The sequence below is a fragment of the Seriola dumerili genome, unplaced genomic scaffold (genome assembly GCF_002260705.1).
Source record: "Seriola dumerili isolate Sdu_G_001 unplaced genomic scaffold, Sdu_1.0 BDQW01000319.1, whole genome shotgun sequence".
NCBI classification, from domain to species: Eukaryota; Metazoa; Chordata; class Actinopteri; order Carangiformes; family Carangidae; genus Seriola; species Seriola dumerili.
This window is the reverse complement of record NW_019174574.1, coordinates 2,098,925-2,115,151: the sequence shown is the minus strand read 5'-3', so window position 1 is coordinate 2,115,151 and position 16,227 is coordinate 2,098,925. Positions and strand designations below refer to the sequence as shown.

General features: G+C 42.8%; 2 protein-coding genes across 2 annotated transcripts in view; both read left to right on the top strand.

Moving 5' to 3' along the window:
- shroom2 (shroom family member 2) overlaps positions 1 to 8,506 on the top strand; it is a 34,870-nt gene extending 26,364 nt beyond the window's left edge. Inside the window, exons 6-11 of the mRNA XM_022759103.1 lie at positions 14 to 99; positions 3,513 to 4,118; positions 4,704 to 5,270; positions 6,351 to 6,516; positions 6,630 to 6,902; positions 6,995 to 8,506. Of these exons, the coding sequence (XP_022614824.1) occupies positions 14 to 99; positions 3,513 to 4,118; positions 4,704 to 5,270; positions 6,351 to 6,516; positions 6,630 to 6,902; positions 6,995 to 7,267 (1,971 nt within the window). The 3' untranslated portion in view covers positions 7,268 to 8,506. The remainder of the gene's footprint in view (positions 1 to 13; positions 100 to 3,512; positions 4,119 to 4,703; positions 5,271 to 6,350; positions 6,517 to 6,629; positions 6,903 to 6,994) is intronic.
- Positions 8,507 to 8,718: 212 nt separating this feature from the next.
- LOC111231858 (claudin-34-like) lies at positions 8,719 to 12,082 on the top strand. The gene is made up of 2 exons (XM_022759117.1): positions 8,719 to 8,766; positions 10,533 to 12,082. Exon 2 carries the CDS (start codon positions 10,621 to 10,623, stop codon positions 11,350 to 11,352), a length of 732 nt encoding a protein of 243 aa, XP_022614838.1. The 5' UTR covers positions 8,719 to 8,766; positions 10,533 to 10,620; the 3' UTR covers positions 11,353 to 12,082.
- The last annotated feature ends 4,145 nt before the right edge of the window (positions 12,083 to 16,227 follow it).

Sequence of the window (16,227 nt, the reverse complement as noted above, 5' to 3'; positions counted from 1 at the left end):
ACTTTATTTACAGAAGATTCCAGTTCCTGCAAGAAAGTCTGAGACCGAGTTTTCACAGACTGAGAGAAAACCTGCTGAGCTGCTCGACACTGCTACAGGGTGAGTACATTTCATTTTCATTTGTGACCTGCTAGTGAACCAGCGTCTGTGGAAGTGGGGCTACTTCATGTCTCAGTTATATAATACTGTATATAAATGCAAGAATATCAGTGTTTTTGCATTTGAGGTTTTGCTTTACTATAATGTACAGTTTGACAGTTGTATTATTTTGATCTTGCACCTGTGTCATTCTATCAGCATATTTTTCGTGATATCTTAGTGTTTTTGCTCGTGAGCTTTATCAGTGAAAGATGGCAATGAGATTGTAGAGGAACAGTGAAGTCTTTGTGATCTGTCAAGGCATACCAGTGGCACTGCCCTGGCGCAGCTGTGACAACATAAGCTGTCTCTCTTGCTGCGCTTTGTGTCGTTCAGTGGAGGCTTACTGGTGTAGGCGAGGCATGTCTGTGACAGTGAGGAAGTGTTTCTTCAGCCCTCTATTGGAATGTAATGGGGACAGGAGTTCAGGGGGCCGGTCTAAGGCATGAAATTATCATCAATAAGATCTGGTGCTTTGCATAATTAGATTTTTAGCCATGCTAGTGGCAGTGGCTCCATGGGTGGCGATGTCATTCAGTTGGTTGGTTCCACCACTTTGGTCCAGACAGAGACACCTCAACAACTATGGGATGGATTGGTATGAAATTTCGCACGCACTCTCTTGGTCCTCAGAGGATGAATCCAGTTGAATTTCATGATTCCATTTCCTCTCGCACCACCATGAGATTGCCATGTGGTCTTTAGTGAAATGTCTCGACAACTACTAAATAGATTACCATGGAATTTGGTGCCCACAGTCACGTCCCCCTTAGGATGAATTGTAATAACTTTTCATCTAGCGCCCACACCATGTTAGCACTTTCATGATGACCATGCTAGCATGCTGAAATGACCATTTAGCTGAAAGCTGTGTCTAAGTGCAGTCTCACAGAGCTGCTAGCATGGATGTAGACTCTTGTTTAGCCTCTGTGTTTCAGGGAAAAAATAATTATAGAAAACTCTTTTGTGCTTTCAACAATTAGATGCAGGCTACAGAGTAGGTGGGCATAGCTAGCTAAATACAGACTCACATCTACAATAACTTCAGTGGGGAAAAGTGTGGAAATATTAACCCTGATTTGAATTATGTATAAGACTGGAAGAAGGTTTAAATAACAAACCTCAAGACTATGAAGCTGCCTGTGTACATGAAGTGGTTTGGTGACAGTGGATTAAACCTACTTGCTTGCTGACTGTTTGTTTTATGGGAAGGGTGAAATGTTTACAGCTAACACTGATGATTTAATTTGATCCTTTGATGATCCCATATGACCTCCAGTTGTCTGTTCACCTCTTTTGTTTCTACCTTTATTTAGAAATGAAGCACAGCAATTATTTTATATTTTTCCACCAACAGCATCCAATTACGCTGAAATCAAACAAACATTCCACCAAGTTTACCTTACTTGACATGGAGAGTACCACTCCAGATGTCGCATAATGTCTTCTATGGCTCTAGAGGAAAAAAATAACCTTGATGACATCATCAGGGTGAACTCATTTTGGGCTTGAGACAAAAAGAAAATTTTAAACTGAAATCAAGTGTTTCAAACTGGAGGTGAAAGAAGTGGGTAGTTACCACACAGAGAGGCTCTAATGAAATATACTATACTATATACTAATATTGCGATTCATTATGGGATATCTCAGCTTCAGCCTTTGTCCCCCTACTTAAAGGAAAACCTAAATTGCTGGAATATCCCTTCATTGCAAATGCTTTGAAGTGGATGTTTATGCAGTAATGTGTTTACTTGATCTATGTATTGTGTGTATTTTAATCTTAATGCCAGGTTTGTAAAAGTAGAATTCAGATGTTTAATACTTTAACATGTTGGTCAGATTGTCTCAGATTACATAGGGTGATTCTTAAACTATGTAAGGTGACATAGTCAAGATGAATTCATGGTTTGTAACCAGTTATTCAGGAGTCTTTGTGCATTATCTAAACTCCCACTGGTGAAACTCATTGAAGGGTGTAGAGTATCCCTCATGTAGGAGCCGCACCATATGTCACGTTTGCATTACAACAGTGCAGAGGATGTTATTGTCATTCAGAAGTCTGAGAGATGAGCTAAGTGAGGCGTGCTCCACCCTGATAGTGTTATTGATACAGGTGTAAAAAGACTCCAACAGGTGGCTCCTGTCAGAGAGTCATCAGACAGACAGACAGACTCGCTTTTACCTCTGTTCTCTGGAAATGACAGCAGTAAGACTTCACATAGGGTGAGTTGGTACAATATCTTATTACGTATTTGGTTTTAAATCTATTATATTCCTAAAAATCCTATACGTTTCCACAGCTGCTAACGAGAGCGACAACATTTGTAAAGTTGGAAACATCCTGAATGCTTTCTTGTCTCTTATTTCACAAAGAAAATAGTGTATTAGTGTATACACACCGAAAGGATCAGAGATAATGTTTGGGCACCTTAGACGGACAAAAATGTTTAAGAAATTCTTTATTATACAATCACAGATAAGTTATTTTCTTGAGAGTGTGTCGTGTTTTCTGACATAAACGTGTCATTGGTTGAACACCTACATCACAGTAATATAACTACCAGATATCACTGGCATCATGTTTCACGTTTGTGCGAGGTAACTTTCTCACACTGTTTCCAGAGGGGAGGGTGTAAGCTTCAACAGCAGTTGTTCTTTGGGTAACTTGTCAGAGCTTGTAAGAATTCAGACTGGGAGGTTTGAGTCGTGGCCTCTGTCTGTCCACACGTCTCTGTACTGTGTCATGTGACTGAAGAATCAATATAATGTTGACTTAAATTAAAGCTGTGTGGTTTATGTGTTAATGTTCTCTGAGAACTCCTAATTGACTGTGTATGAGATCTGTTTGCATGAAACCACAGCAGTAGGTAGGTTTGTATGCCTTCACCATAGTGCCCAGATGGCTGAGTTAATGGCATCTTTCCACTGTGATGTATGTTAAATTATGCTAAAGGTTAAAACACTTCACCTCAGCTCAGCTAGTTCACTGTCAGGTCTCTAGTGACCGCTGTGATCTCCTGACATTGACCTTTTCTTCCTCTTCCATGTCTGACTTTACCAAAGAGTTAAAAGTGTAAATGTGAATCATCAGGAAAAAGTGATCCGGTCTTGCTTCTTTGCACTGGAGGATTATTTATTCCTCTATGGAGACTTTGTGGGAACTTAAATATTCCTCTTCAGACTGCCAGCTGAACGGTTACCAGGGAGGAGGCCTTCACAAGCCAGGGAGACGTGTGTCTTGTCATGCTGGCATAATCACAGTGGCTGCTGGAGACCAACACGTCCTCCACCACAGTGTATTATTTGATAAAGCTGCAGATGATAGTTGGTGCTGCCTCGCTGTGTAATTAAAAGCTTTCTATTGTGTTCCTCAGGTTCTCTGACAGAAGCCCCGGTGACTGCAAAGTGAGAGAAAAGCCGGTGGAGTTTGAACATTACTCAGCGCCACCCCCTCCGCCCATGACAGGAGCCAACCCTGACAGCAGACACAGAGCTGCTCCTGCCACCATGAACCACAGACCCACATCTGTCTCTCATGGTCTCACGGAGTCTGGCCTCCCTCAGCCTGGGGACCACAGCCACAACGAGTTGCCATCTGGACTGAGGAGGAAGCCCTCTGCGCTGGAGAAGCCTCCCCCTCCTACATGCCCAGAGGTCGACTCCCAAGAGTCCTTCACCAGTTCCCAGAGTGAAGTCTTCATCCACTGCTCTCCTAACACTGATCCTAACTCCGCCTTTGTCCCCACCCACTCTGCAAAGGGAGATTCTGAGCAGGGCAAAGGACTTGTGGACAAAGGACAAGGGGCAGTACATCATCTATCAACATCCAATCCTCAGCTGGCCTCCTCTCCCCCGGCTTCCTCCTACAGACCTTCAGGGCTGGCCAGTATGGAGAGGCAGCGCTCACCATCTCCACAGTTTTCCCCACAAAGACTCAGCGACAAGCCTCCAGTCTCTCTGCAGGATGAAGACTCAAGCAGGTAAACTTTTTTGTTCTGTTTCATGAGTTCCACAGTGTTGCTGCAACTGCAAACTCCCACCCAGTTTAGTCAGAAGTCAGTGACTGTAACTCCACTACTTATCGTGTCTTTATGCTACTTGTACAAAAGGGCTTATTGAGAGTCACTGCCTCTGTAGAATCAACATGCAACATGTGAGTGCTATCAAGCCACAGTAAATTAGAGGGATTCTCCGAATTGCTATAAAAGCCACTGGCGGTTTCGGCGTAATTCAGTTAAATGCTGAAAATGTAAAATGTAGTCTGAAGCTCCAAACATGAAGCTGTTTGTTCATCTTTCTGATTCAGAACTAATTGATATCATCTGTAGTGAACCTCTGACTGTACAGTAGGATTATTACAGCTAACAAAACCAAAGTGGTAGGAGGAGTCCACATGTCTTCCAGCACACTGGGCATGGAAAAAATCTGAGTTGCCATCATGCAGTGAAACTTTAAATCATCGATGGCTGGAACAAAACTGAGGAGATTTTCTTCTCCTCACACAGAGAGACTTCCCCGAGCTTCATTTTATAAGTTTGTCTCTTTTTCTTTCTCTGATATTTCAGGATGGAGCATGTGACAGAAAACCAAAATTCTGCAGTGAAGAAAGTTCCCATTAAGATCGTCCACTTAGAGGGAGCCACAGAGAAGGAGAACAGTCCATTTTTGCAGCACAGTGACTCCTCTGCCATTAAAGCCGAGGCTCCTGGTGTTAACAGGCTCAGCAGTCTGGGAGGTGCAGGGCAGGACTCTGTCTTCTGTGTCTTCACTCGGCAGAGAGAGCCCGACAGTCCACCAGCTTCTCAGACGGACACATACATGACCACTGTCAGAGATCACATCAACTCCAACTGTCAGCAGCCACCGCAGCCCACAGACGAGCCCGAGCCCAGCAGAGACAGGACCGCTGTCACCACAGGACTGACTGAGGAGGACCAGAAGAGAGAGGAGCTGGCCAGGGACATCATGGGGAAGGACAAGTCACTGGCTGATATTCTGGATCAGAGCAAAATGAAGACCACCATGGACTTGATGGAGGGCATCTTCCCTCAGGGGGAGCAGCTGCTGGAAGAAGCTCATCAACGCAGGAAGGTGCCCCCGAAACAGTCAGCTGCCCGGCCTGCTGAGGAAAGGTCAGCCTCACTTTAACTTCTGTATGACCTGAGAGGTGCCTGTTCTTATATCTGTGATCTGCTGGACTAACTTACTGTATATAAAACCACAGGGCACTGTTGAAAAAACATTCACCTTTTTTACAGTTCACCTGATTACTCTTCCTTATTTGACCTCTACAGTGTGTATTTACTCTCAGTATGTTTAGTTTCTACATATGAGAGTAAAGTCATTCATATACATGAGCTTGGAAAAAACCACTGGGCCTCAAACAGTTTAGTATTTTTCTTCCAAAACACTCAACATGTCCGTGAGGCTTACTGTTCTGTACCACGTGTGGTTTCATTTACACAGATGTTACCAGAGAGTAAAACTTCAAGTCAAAAAACAGCAGGTGAAAATATGACAGATGTTACTGTGTTAGTTGTCACATTACCCTGAAACAATGTTATGTTAAAACAGCAGCCAGTGATATCCAGTCAGAGCAGCGCCACAGAGAACTGACTGACACCAGTAAAGATACAAAAATCTGTCTGACCAAAGAAAACCGGTTCATACATTCGACCACTGGTTCTCAACCAGGTAAAAACTTGCACCACAGATTATACTTCTGAAGTTGCTGGTATATGGAGTAGCTGTGGAGTAGCTCAGCTGATATGAAAAAAATAGAAATTATGATTTGATAAAATATATGCCAGCTACAATAGGCTGCTACACTGTGCACACATCCCTCCGGTATGAGCCAGTTCTAACACCTTTATAACTGCACATCCTCATGTTGCCAGAGAATTTGAAATAGTTGTTAAAAGTAGCTTCAGTCACTCCAGACAGACCAAACATCGGGCAGAAAAGGCCAGGTACAACTGTATTAGGCCGCTGCGTGCAACACAGGATGTCTGGATGACAGACAATGACCAGCATGAAGACCCTGACAGCTGTTTGTTTGAGTCTGAGAAAACTGTGAATCAACAAATTGTCTTGAATCACTCGTGTGTCACAGAACAAATGTGTTTGGTTCTTTCACCAGTTTCCTTTGACAAGAGTTTACCCTGGGTCTTTTTATTTGGTTTGGAAACATGATTTTGTTTTTTGTATTTCAGGGAAAAGGAGGACAATATGGCAGCAGCCGTTACCATGGTGACCAGCTCTACATATTACAGCACATCTGCTCCAAAGGCTGAACTCCTCATCAAGATGAAGGACATGCAGGAGCAGAAGGAGGAAGACTCAGAGGAAGAACTGGACATTGATCTGGCCAACAAGAAGGTACCAGACACTGAACACACATTTAGTCTTCATATCATCAAATCATGACCCTCCCACCCCTGACTGAAGGCCTTTGAGAACAGTATTAATTAATGTTTGTTTTTGTCATGTAGCAAGAGTTGATTGACAGCCTTAGCAAGAAGCTACAGGTGTTGCGGGAGGCCAGAGAGAGTCTTCAGGAGGACATCCTGGACAACAACGCCCTGGGAGACGAGGTAGAGGCCCGAGTCCAACAGGTCTGCAAACCCAACGAGCTGGACAAGTTCAGGATGTTCGTTGGGGACCTGGACAAGGTGGTGAGTCTGCTGCTGTCTCTGTCAGGCCGTCTAGCCAGAGTGGAGAACGCCCTCAACAGCCTGGAGGAGGATGCTACAGCTGAGGAGAGGGTCAGTGGATATAAATCTTAGAAATCTAAGTGATGGTGTTTGAAGAAAATGTGTCATATCCTCAGTAATCCTGATGTTTGTTTCCTCTTCAGCGTACGCTAGTCGAGAAGAGGAAGCTGCTGATCCGACAGCATGAGGACGCAAAGGAGCTGAAGGAGAACCTAGACCGTCGGGAACGTGTCGTTTATGACATCCTGGCCAACTACCTGCAAGAGGACAGCCTTACAGACTATGAACACTTTGTCAAGATGAAGTCTGCGCTCATCATCGAGCAGCGCAAGCTTGAGGACAAAATCAAACTGGGCGACGAGCAACTCAAGTGTCTGATGGACAGTTTGCCAATAGAACAGAGGCTGTCCTTCTGAAGCCCAAAGCTCTGATTAGACAGACTGGTTATTACTCACTGTCCAGCAGAGGGAGACAGAGACAAACAGCCTGTTTGCAACAATGACTGTTGCATTTTCTCACAGTTTTCAATTCACACCTCCTGAGGTGGACTCCCACAGACTGACAGCATCCATATGTAACTCCTTTGTGACAGATGCTGCTTTTCCTGGCATCAACAGACCACTGTATCTAATGTCTTTCATGCCATTTTTTGCTGTTTTTATTCTGTGTTTTTGGCTCCTTTTTTAGTAATTTATTGTAGCCTTTTGAATCTGTGCAGGAGGGGACAGTATTTTATCTTCAACTGATCTGAGCAGCCACACTACCTGATGTGTGTTACATGCTGAGCAACTAAGAGTATTTATCATGTTTTATGTTTAAATAATTTCACACTCTCTAACCCTTTTCAGATAAACTATGAAATCTGGCCAAATATTTCAGTCAACTCAAACCTTTTTGTCAAAATTTATAAACTAGTGGCCTTGTACTAAGATTTCTGTGCCCTCGCTTCCCTCACTAAAGAAACTTTTCTTCTGCGATAAACAAGATGAAGACAGAAGGATGTGAGTGCAGCAGTGTAACCTTGTGAATGTCCTGGTCATTTTAAAGAGCACTTGTTCAACTTCACTAAACAGAAGAAGCACTTCACATCCAGACTTTAACTCCACAGTCAAATCCACATTGAACATGCCTGGGGAGTTCTCCATGTCACTGAAAACACTGTCCGATCTTAAATCCACCTCTGCATGTTGTTTCTGTCAGTGCTGCTCTGTTTTATTCACGGACACAGAATCTTGTTTAGATAATGATGTTGCCACATGTAAGTTTACCAAGTCTGTATTTTTGTCTTATTACTTCACTGTGTTTTGTTATTCACGGTGCAGATGTTTCATAGTTACCACAGATGTTGCTTGACCTCTAGATAATTTCAACACTAAAAACTGTTCAGGTTGATCATTCTGCAACCAAATATGGAACGAAATCGTTCCAAAGCATTTTGACCAGCTTGAGCTTTGAGTCTATCAAATGTCTAAATTTCAGACTGTCAGGATTAAATCAGTGTCCCCGAGGTGAAGCCTGGTGGAGGGTGTTTGTTCTGCACATGTGAGTATGTTACAGTTTGAAACGCTTTGTGCACTGCTACAGCTACAGCCTGACTCTTAACACTTTATCAGCTGTGCTCCTTTATGTTGAATAAAGAGTCTGCTGAAATCACACACCAGTGTTTGATTGATTTCCTCTCAGTGATCGGCTCATGTCCATCGTCATTCATTAACCTCACCCCGCCCTCCTCTCTGCTGATAGTTAAGATACTCCTTGTCATGTCGAAGTATTCGACATGACAAGGAGTATCTTAACTATCAGGTGGTGTTCTCTCACACACTGGAGCAAAATGTGGACTGTCGCTCAGACTCTTTCTCCTGTGATATATGAAGCATCTGTGGAAGGATCCAGTGTCTGATGAAAAAACATCACAGTGAGTTAAAGGGCAAAATGTTAGAGAGGGTTGTTTTGTTTTACTGCATAACCTGCAAAGATTTAAATGGACAATCATTAACTCCAGCAGTGCATGAACAGATGGTACCTACAGTTACTAGAAAATAAGGTTTCTCCGCACTTTCACTGAGGAGCTGTATTCTAATTCTCTAAATTAATTTAATCCGAAATCATTTCTGTATGTTCCAAAACTTCTAAAAGTAATTTATTTTCCTCACCGTATTTGTAGACATCGTTTATATCCTGGATAATTTGATATTGTTTGAAAAAAGAGGAACTTAAACATCTCATTGTGATGCTGTTTGTTACAGTCCAAGTTCTTCTTCTATGGAAATAATCTCAGTGTCTGTTAATGTATGCTTGTACAAATACAGCTGCATCATTATATGTAGAGTTTACCTGAATAATAAGTGGAGTAACTGTGGTGACAGTCAGTTATCATCAGATTATATTAACAGTCATGGTCTCGGTGCTGCACATTGCACACAGTCTCATTGTTGGTTCTGTAGCATGTTTTGATGAGTATCAACATGATGTAAATCACATGTGGAGCAGTGAAGCTGTTCTAGCAGCTCGTGGGGTTGTGGTACAACATCTTACTAAGGCACTTTATGTTGGTTTTTCCTTGTGTCACCTGTTTGTGGATACATGGTCTTTACAGGAGAAAAAAAAGTATTTGTGTATCAGTAGTGAATAATGAGTATTATTATTAGTAATATGTGTATATATGGACAAAATATTTCAGATAACTTGCTCTGTTCAGGACAGACTGCATATGGAAGACGTGGTACATTATACTACTGGATCAGTATTGATATAAGAGCTGAGCATGTGGCCAATCGTCATTTTTCAAACAAAAGCACATAAAAGACAAACATTTTTATCAGTGATCCCTGTTTTTAAAGAATGAAGACCAGGATATTATTGAGGGGGGGCATTTTACAGTGTTACCTGTTAGTGATCTGTGGACTCGATTTATTGGTATATATACACACTTACAGTATGACATAATATATCTACAACAGGTTTTTGGCCCAGCTCCCAGGTATAAAACAGTAAATATGATACAGATAATAACAGTGGAATAAGAACATGGAGCAAAGCAATTCAGTTGTCTTCAGGCCTCAGTTCTCCAGATCTTTGGCACAAGGCACCACCGACATATTGAAGCTGTCCTCTCATATTCAAAGTTTCTCAGCAGTTATACAGAGAACTGTAATTAGTAAACAGAAATTAAAGAGGCCATATCACCACCTCGTGTTTGTATCCCTCCGCCAACCTGATGGTCACAGTCTCTCCTTCCTGAGTTACAGTGTTGAATAATGGGCAGAGTTGTTTTTACAGAACATTATGATGTCACAGTGAAGTTGACCTTTGACCTTTTGGATTTCAAATGTCATCACTTCATCATTTTATCCTTATAGACATTTGAGTTAAATTGTGTCATTATTAGTGAATGAATTTGAGTTATGGCCAAAAAAGATGTTTTGTGAGGTCACACTGTGACAGAAGTGATGAAATTCCATCTGAGGATTCCTGATATATTTAATTCACAAGAATGTGAGGTCACCATGACCTTGCATTTGACCTCTGACCACCAAAATCTAATCAGTTCATCCTTGAGTCCAAGTTAATGTCTGTGCCAAAATTGAAGAAGTTCCATCAAAGCGTTACAGAGATATCATCCACGCGGCGCAGAGGCATAATGAGACCAGAAGATGAATATATCTGTGTTTGTTTCATCAGGTGTGATGACGTCAGAGAAGCTGCATGAACTCAACATTGTGTGAGTCAGCGAACAGTCTCTCAGACGTTAGTGGTCACACTGGACAGGATGATTTATCTGGCCCACACAGCTCACAGGCAGTTCCTGGGCCTGGTAGCAGGTTTCCTGGCGTGGATCTTCACCATGACCACGGTCAGCCTCAACGAGTGGCGGCTGTGGCACGTGGACGATGTATCCGTCATCACTTCGGGCGTGGCCTGGGTGGGTATCTGGAAAGCGTGTTTCTACAGCCAAGTCCTCCCAGAGACGGAGAACTGTCGGAGCATCAGTATCTCAGACTCTTTTGTCCCAGTGGAGATCCCCGTGGCTCAGGTGCTGATGGTGCTGGCGGTGGTCTGTGGCCTGGTGGGAAACGTCAGCGGCGCGGTGGCCATGAGGATGGTCTACTTCTCTCTGGAGGATCGCAGCAGCATCAGGCTGGTCTTCATGCTGGCAGGGACCCTGTATCTGCTCACAGGGATGTTGTCCTTGGTGCCGCTGGTGTGGAACATGAGCTCTGTGCTCAACAACAGCACCATAGACTTCCCTCCTGAGTTTCACCTCCCTGTGCCTCCTGTCAGGCAGCAGGTCGGCTCTGCCATCGGGGTGGGCATCTTAGCCTCCGTCCTGATGCTCATCAGTGGCCTGCTTTTCCTCTCCTACCACTACGCCTGGAACACTCTGAAGTCAGAGGCCCCCAGAGACACCAGGGACCCACTCCATGGTCCCTGGAATGAGTTAACAAATGGAGTCAACCAGGGAATGGATAATCCTGTGTTCCACATTGAAGAAGTCTCATGATGGAAAAACCTGAACCGGCAGGAATACCACAGAGAAGAGTCTCATTTAACGCAGAGATGCTGAATCAATCACATTTTATTATCGTTTATGATGTTACATCAAAATTCATCCTTATACAGACTGACAGATGAGAATTCATTATCACTGGACATTAATTATAATTATATAATTAAACATGATTTATAGTGATATTCTCATGTGAAGAATTACTGCTGGCATCCCCTCCATATACAACAACAATGCTGATTCATTACAAGTACATGAGACAACACAAGAGTTTACACATGTACTCAGAGCACATATGAATCACACTGTTTTAATGTGACATACATCAGAATATAACCTACAATAAGTGGCTGGTCATGTAGGAGCAGTAACACAAGCTGTAACATAACACCTTCATACTATCACTATTTAGGTTTATACAGTGAACTTTTTACAAAACAGTTGCCTATTTACACAGATTAATCTCCTACGGCTCCCTGGGGCAAAAATCTTTTGACCCCCACTGAACATGGCAGGTTCACCCAGAAACCAACCAGGACTCCAGAGCAGGACTGATAAGTTGATTAGTTGGTTAAAAGGAAATTAATTGGTGAGTGATTAATAGTTTTAGTCATTTTCTAATAAAATAACCAATAACTGACTGTACCACTGCACCAGCTTCTCAGATGTGAATATTTCCTTGTTTCCCAGTTTTCACTGATAGTAAACTCAACATGTCCTGTGTGTGTCTGACGACTGCTCACACCACAAAAACAGTTTGAAGACATAAACTTGGGTTAATGATGATAATAATGATCGTGATTTTCCACTACTTTCTGAAATTTTACAGACTAAACAATAAATTCATTATTACAGAAAATAATTAATAATGGAAATAATTGTTGATTGTAGCCTCGACTATGAAAAAGTGAAAGCAATTTTATAAAACACAACTTTACAACAAATGAGCTCAAAATAAACAATTCATGTCTGAAAACTAGATTTCACACAAGACAAGTCTACAAGGTTGTAGATAGGTAGTTGATATTCTGCCTCATCATGTAGACTGAAAATCTGGAGCTTCCGGAGCCCCAGGAGGTCCGGGGCCCCGGTTGGTACTGCAGCCCTGCATCTAGCACATATGGAGAAACGTTATCGTTCATTTGGAGTTGTGTTACTGTCCGCCTCATGAATGTCAGCTTGCTCTCTTTTGAGCTCTGCTTTGGCCTTTACCCACTCCTGAGCGGCGTTAGCTTAGGGTAGCTCTGTAGTGCTAAATGTCTGCCATTTCTTTGCTATTTGGTTTTTGGACTGCGTCTCTCTCGGCTGAAGCACGTTGCCTGCTCCAAACAAAAACAGGTGAGAGTGAATCAAAACAGTAATGTTACCAGACCAGAAAACCAAAACAATGAGCTGAAAGAAGCTAAAATGTTCTGTAGAGCTGAGAGGAACTTTTCACATACAAGTCACATGATCTATTATTAATACAAGAGAAATGTTGACAGGGGGCGTCGTGTGGCGTAGTGGTCTAAGCAGGCGCTCCATGTGTAGAGGCTACAGTCCTCGCTGCAGTTGGCCCCGGCCTTTGCTGCATGTCATTCCCCCTCTCTCTGCCTCCCCATTTCCTGTCTCTCTCTACTGCACTTTCAATAAAGGCATAAAAAAGCCCAAAAAAATATACTTAAAAAAAAAAAAAGAGTATTGATGATAGCAGCAGGACTGGAGCTGCCAGAGCTCAAGGACAGATTCATATCTACAGATGTTATAAAAAACTTTATGTCCTCAGTAAAAGCTGAATGTTGGTCGGAGCGAGCAGCCAGGAGGTTCCTGTAATGACTGATCAGCATTATCACCACGCATACGGGGGAGGTAGCATGACATGCCAAGGTGTGGGCTTCTAATGGGCCCCATGTGAGGAGGGATCTCAGCAGGTCAGGTTGACTGGGGGGCCCCCGTTCATGTGACCTGGGTAGGAGGCTGACGAGAGCAGGCATGTGAGTATGGAGAGGGTGATTGTTGCCAGGGAAGGCGCACGCACACACACACGCATGCGCGCGCACACACACATACACGCACACACACACACACACTGTGGCCCGGTGGCCTGCTGCACCTCTCTGGAGGCGGCTAGCTGCTGAGGAACAAAAGACCCTCTTCAGCCGAGCACAGCTCTCTGTCAAAAACACAAGTCCAGAAGTGGATGAATGGCAGACCTGCTTCAGGAGGGTGGTGAGGTGGACGACGGTGGTGCCAGAAATCTGTAACATAGGATCCACTGATATTCATTTAATCAAGTCAAACTAAATATTATTCAAAAACATTCCTGTAGATAAGAGATTTGGGGGAAATATTTCTCTAACTCTGCGTCCAGGCCTTCATCACCCTCCCACCTCTCTCTTGTACATTCCCCTCTGCAGATAAGCCTGACATAATACCCTGAGCCGGTTATGTTTTATCTAATCTGTTATGCTAAGTCATCTACTCTATCAACTGTAATGTTTAATGGAGGAACACTGATAAGAGGAAGGAAGGTAATCACTAAGATTAAAAACCCTTCAGATGTGACATATCAAAGTATAGAGCGTTTCACCAAACATCTATGTGAGTTTGATCTGAAGACATTTTATTTGTAGTTCTAGGGTCAAAAGAGGATGGTGATAAAGCTCCAGGCCGATGAGCAATAATGTGTCATGTGTTCTTTTATCTTCTTCAGAGATACAATCAGAGATCCAGATCAGATAACATTTATAGTCAGTGCCATCTCCATGTGCAGTGGTGGAGACTCTCAGGTGTTTTACATGTGTCTCCATGTTTTATATTTCATCTCTGTTTCAGAGGTAAATATTTTACCTTTGACTCTTTATCGGACAGATATCCAGATTTCAATAAAAACATATGTGGTCTGCTTATAAAATACACACTGTCACAGATTAAACCAGTGGGCCCCAACCTTTGTGACTTGGGACCCCCTTACAAAAAGCAGTGTCTATTTGGGATTCCTTGTTTCAGATGTATCTGAGCCGTTAGCTGTTTCACCAAAAGTCTTTCCTTTCTTAAAGGAGAGCTCCAATGGTCTGTTTAAAGGGACTGGTGAACACTACTGCATGTGGAAAAAGCTGAATAAAACCCTTTGTGTGTCCGGAGGAAGCTGCTTCAAGTCTTGAAAATGAAATAAATCCGGGGGTGTGGAGTTGGACAGAAGTGAGACTATATACAGACCTCTGAAGCCTGCTCCTCAGCTCTGTTTGAGGCCGGTAGCACGAGGCTTCATGAACCCAGACAAGGAGGAGTATGTAACTGTGCATCCTGAGTCAGTGTTGATCTGCAATACGAAACCTGTGGAGTTCTGTTTAACTTCTCAGATGGTTTAATTTACACAGCTGTACCTCAAAATGTAAAATGATCACAAAAAAAGTAAAGATTAAAGTTGAAAAATAAATAAATAAAAGAACACTTTTGTGTGGCAGGATTAGTTTAGTCCTGCTCTCCTCCTTTAATCAACACACAACAACTCAGATTTATCTTGTGAACATTTGGCCTCTATAGGTTTGGGAGAAATGGACTAAACTTCTACATTTTATAGTGTTTGCTGATTGTACTTCTGCACTTTCTTGTAATGGATTTCCCGAAGACTTTTATCATGTCATATCCAGTTGATTTTGATACCTGCAGCTGACATTTGTTGTGCTATAGCCACTGAATGTATTTAGTAGTTACATTAGTTACCTCTTGTTCTGTGAGTCTGGATTCAAATGCATTGCACATCATTTCTGTGCATGTGTGTGTAACGACGTCACATGTAAGAGTGGAACAGCCAGTCCTCTGGATTTTAAAAAAGAGAAAAACTTATCACTCATCAGTTCAAAACAGTCAGTTTAACTAGTTCAAGTTGTGCAAGTTGAATGACTTCTGTTGTACTTCTGACAGAGAAGCAGCTTAAACATGGACATGGACAAAACTCAGGGACTTGTATTATGAAGACATTATCACCAGTGACCACAGGTGTCGCCAAATCAACCAGGAGTGAAACCTTAAGGATTAGAACTTTAAGAAAAGGACGTGAGGACTTCCTCCACCGCCAGGCCAAAGTCTCTTTGTAAAACAGTGTCAGTGATGGCGGGTTCTTCTTGCAGCTTTACATCTGAGCAGTAAAATCTAGTGTCTCATGAGAGATAACTCTGATCTCATCTTTCTAGTGTCAGATAAATCAGATAAGGGGATTTATTTAGGGTGCAGGAATATTATCATGGTCGTTTATCTTTTCTGAGCTGATTTCACAAAACATCATTTCCAACCTGCTGCTGTGAACATGATATCTCATCAGAGTTTGACCTCAGGGTTGGATAATCTCCATCTCCATCTGAACTGTCAGAGTAGAGGGCCATGTTACTGCTTTGAGAGACACTTTAATTATCACCTCCTCAGAGCAGAGCTTGTTTGTTTGTTGTCGGATACATTTAGACATAATTCCTTTGGAGGAAAAGACATGCCACTTCCTTTTTGTTGCCCCACAGCAGCTGGAGTCTCAGAGTAATCAAGAAGAACATCTCCTCAGTTGTTTTCACTGCCTCCCCTGCTGATGGCCGCCTCACACCGGGAGACACGACGCCCTCCCTGCAGCCATGGCGTCCGAGGAGAGAGGAGGCCGATCCATGCTCAGTGGCTCTGTGTGGCTCTGACACAACCACCGTTAGCTGCTCACAAGTAAAGTCTGTCACATCGTGAGCTCCTTAGGAAACATATGCTTCTGTGACAACATCATTATCTCTTATTAACTTCATTTATAAGATCTAACTCCATAAAAAGACCATCATTAGTTTTATAAATCATCCTCCTTCTATGCAACAACACATTCATGTCACTGTAGCAAGTGCCAGAGACAGGTCTGCA

Excerpts from the sequence above, each read along its gene's own strand:
- LOC111231858 (XM_022759117.1), top strand. The coding sequence starts at position 10,621 with ATGATTTATCTGGCCCACACAGCTCACAGGCAGTTCCTGGGCCTGGTA.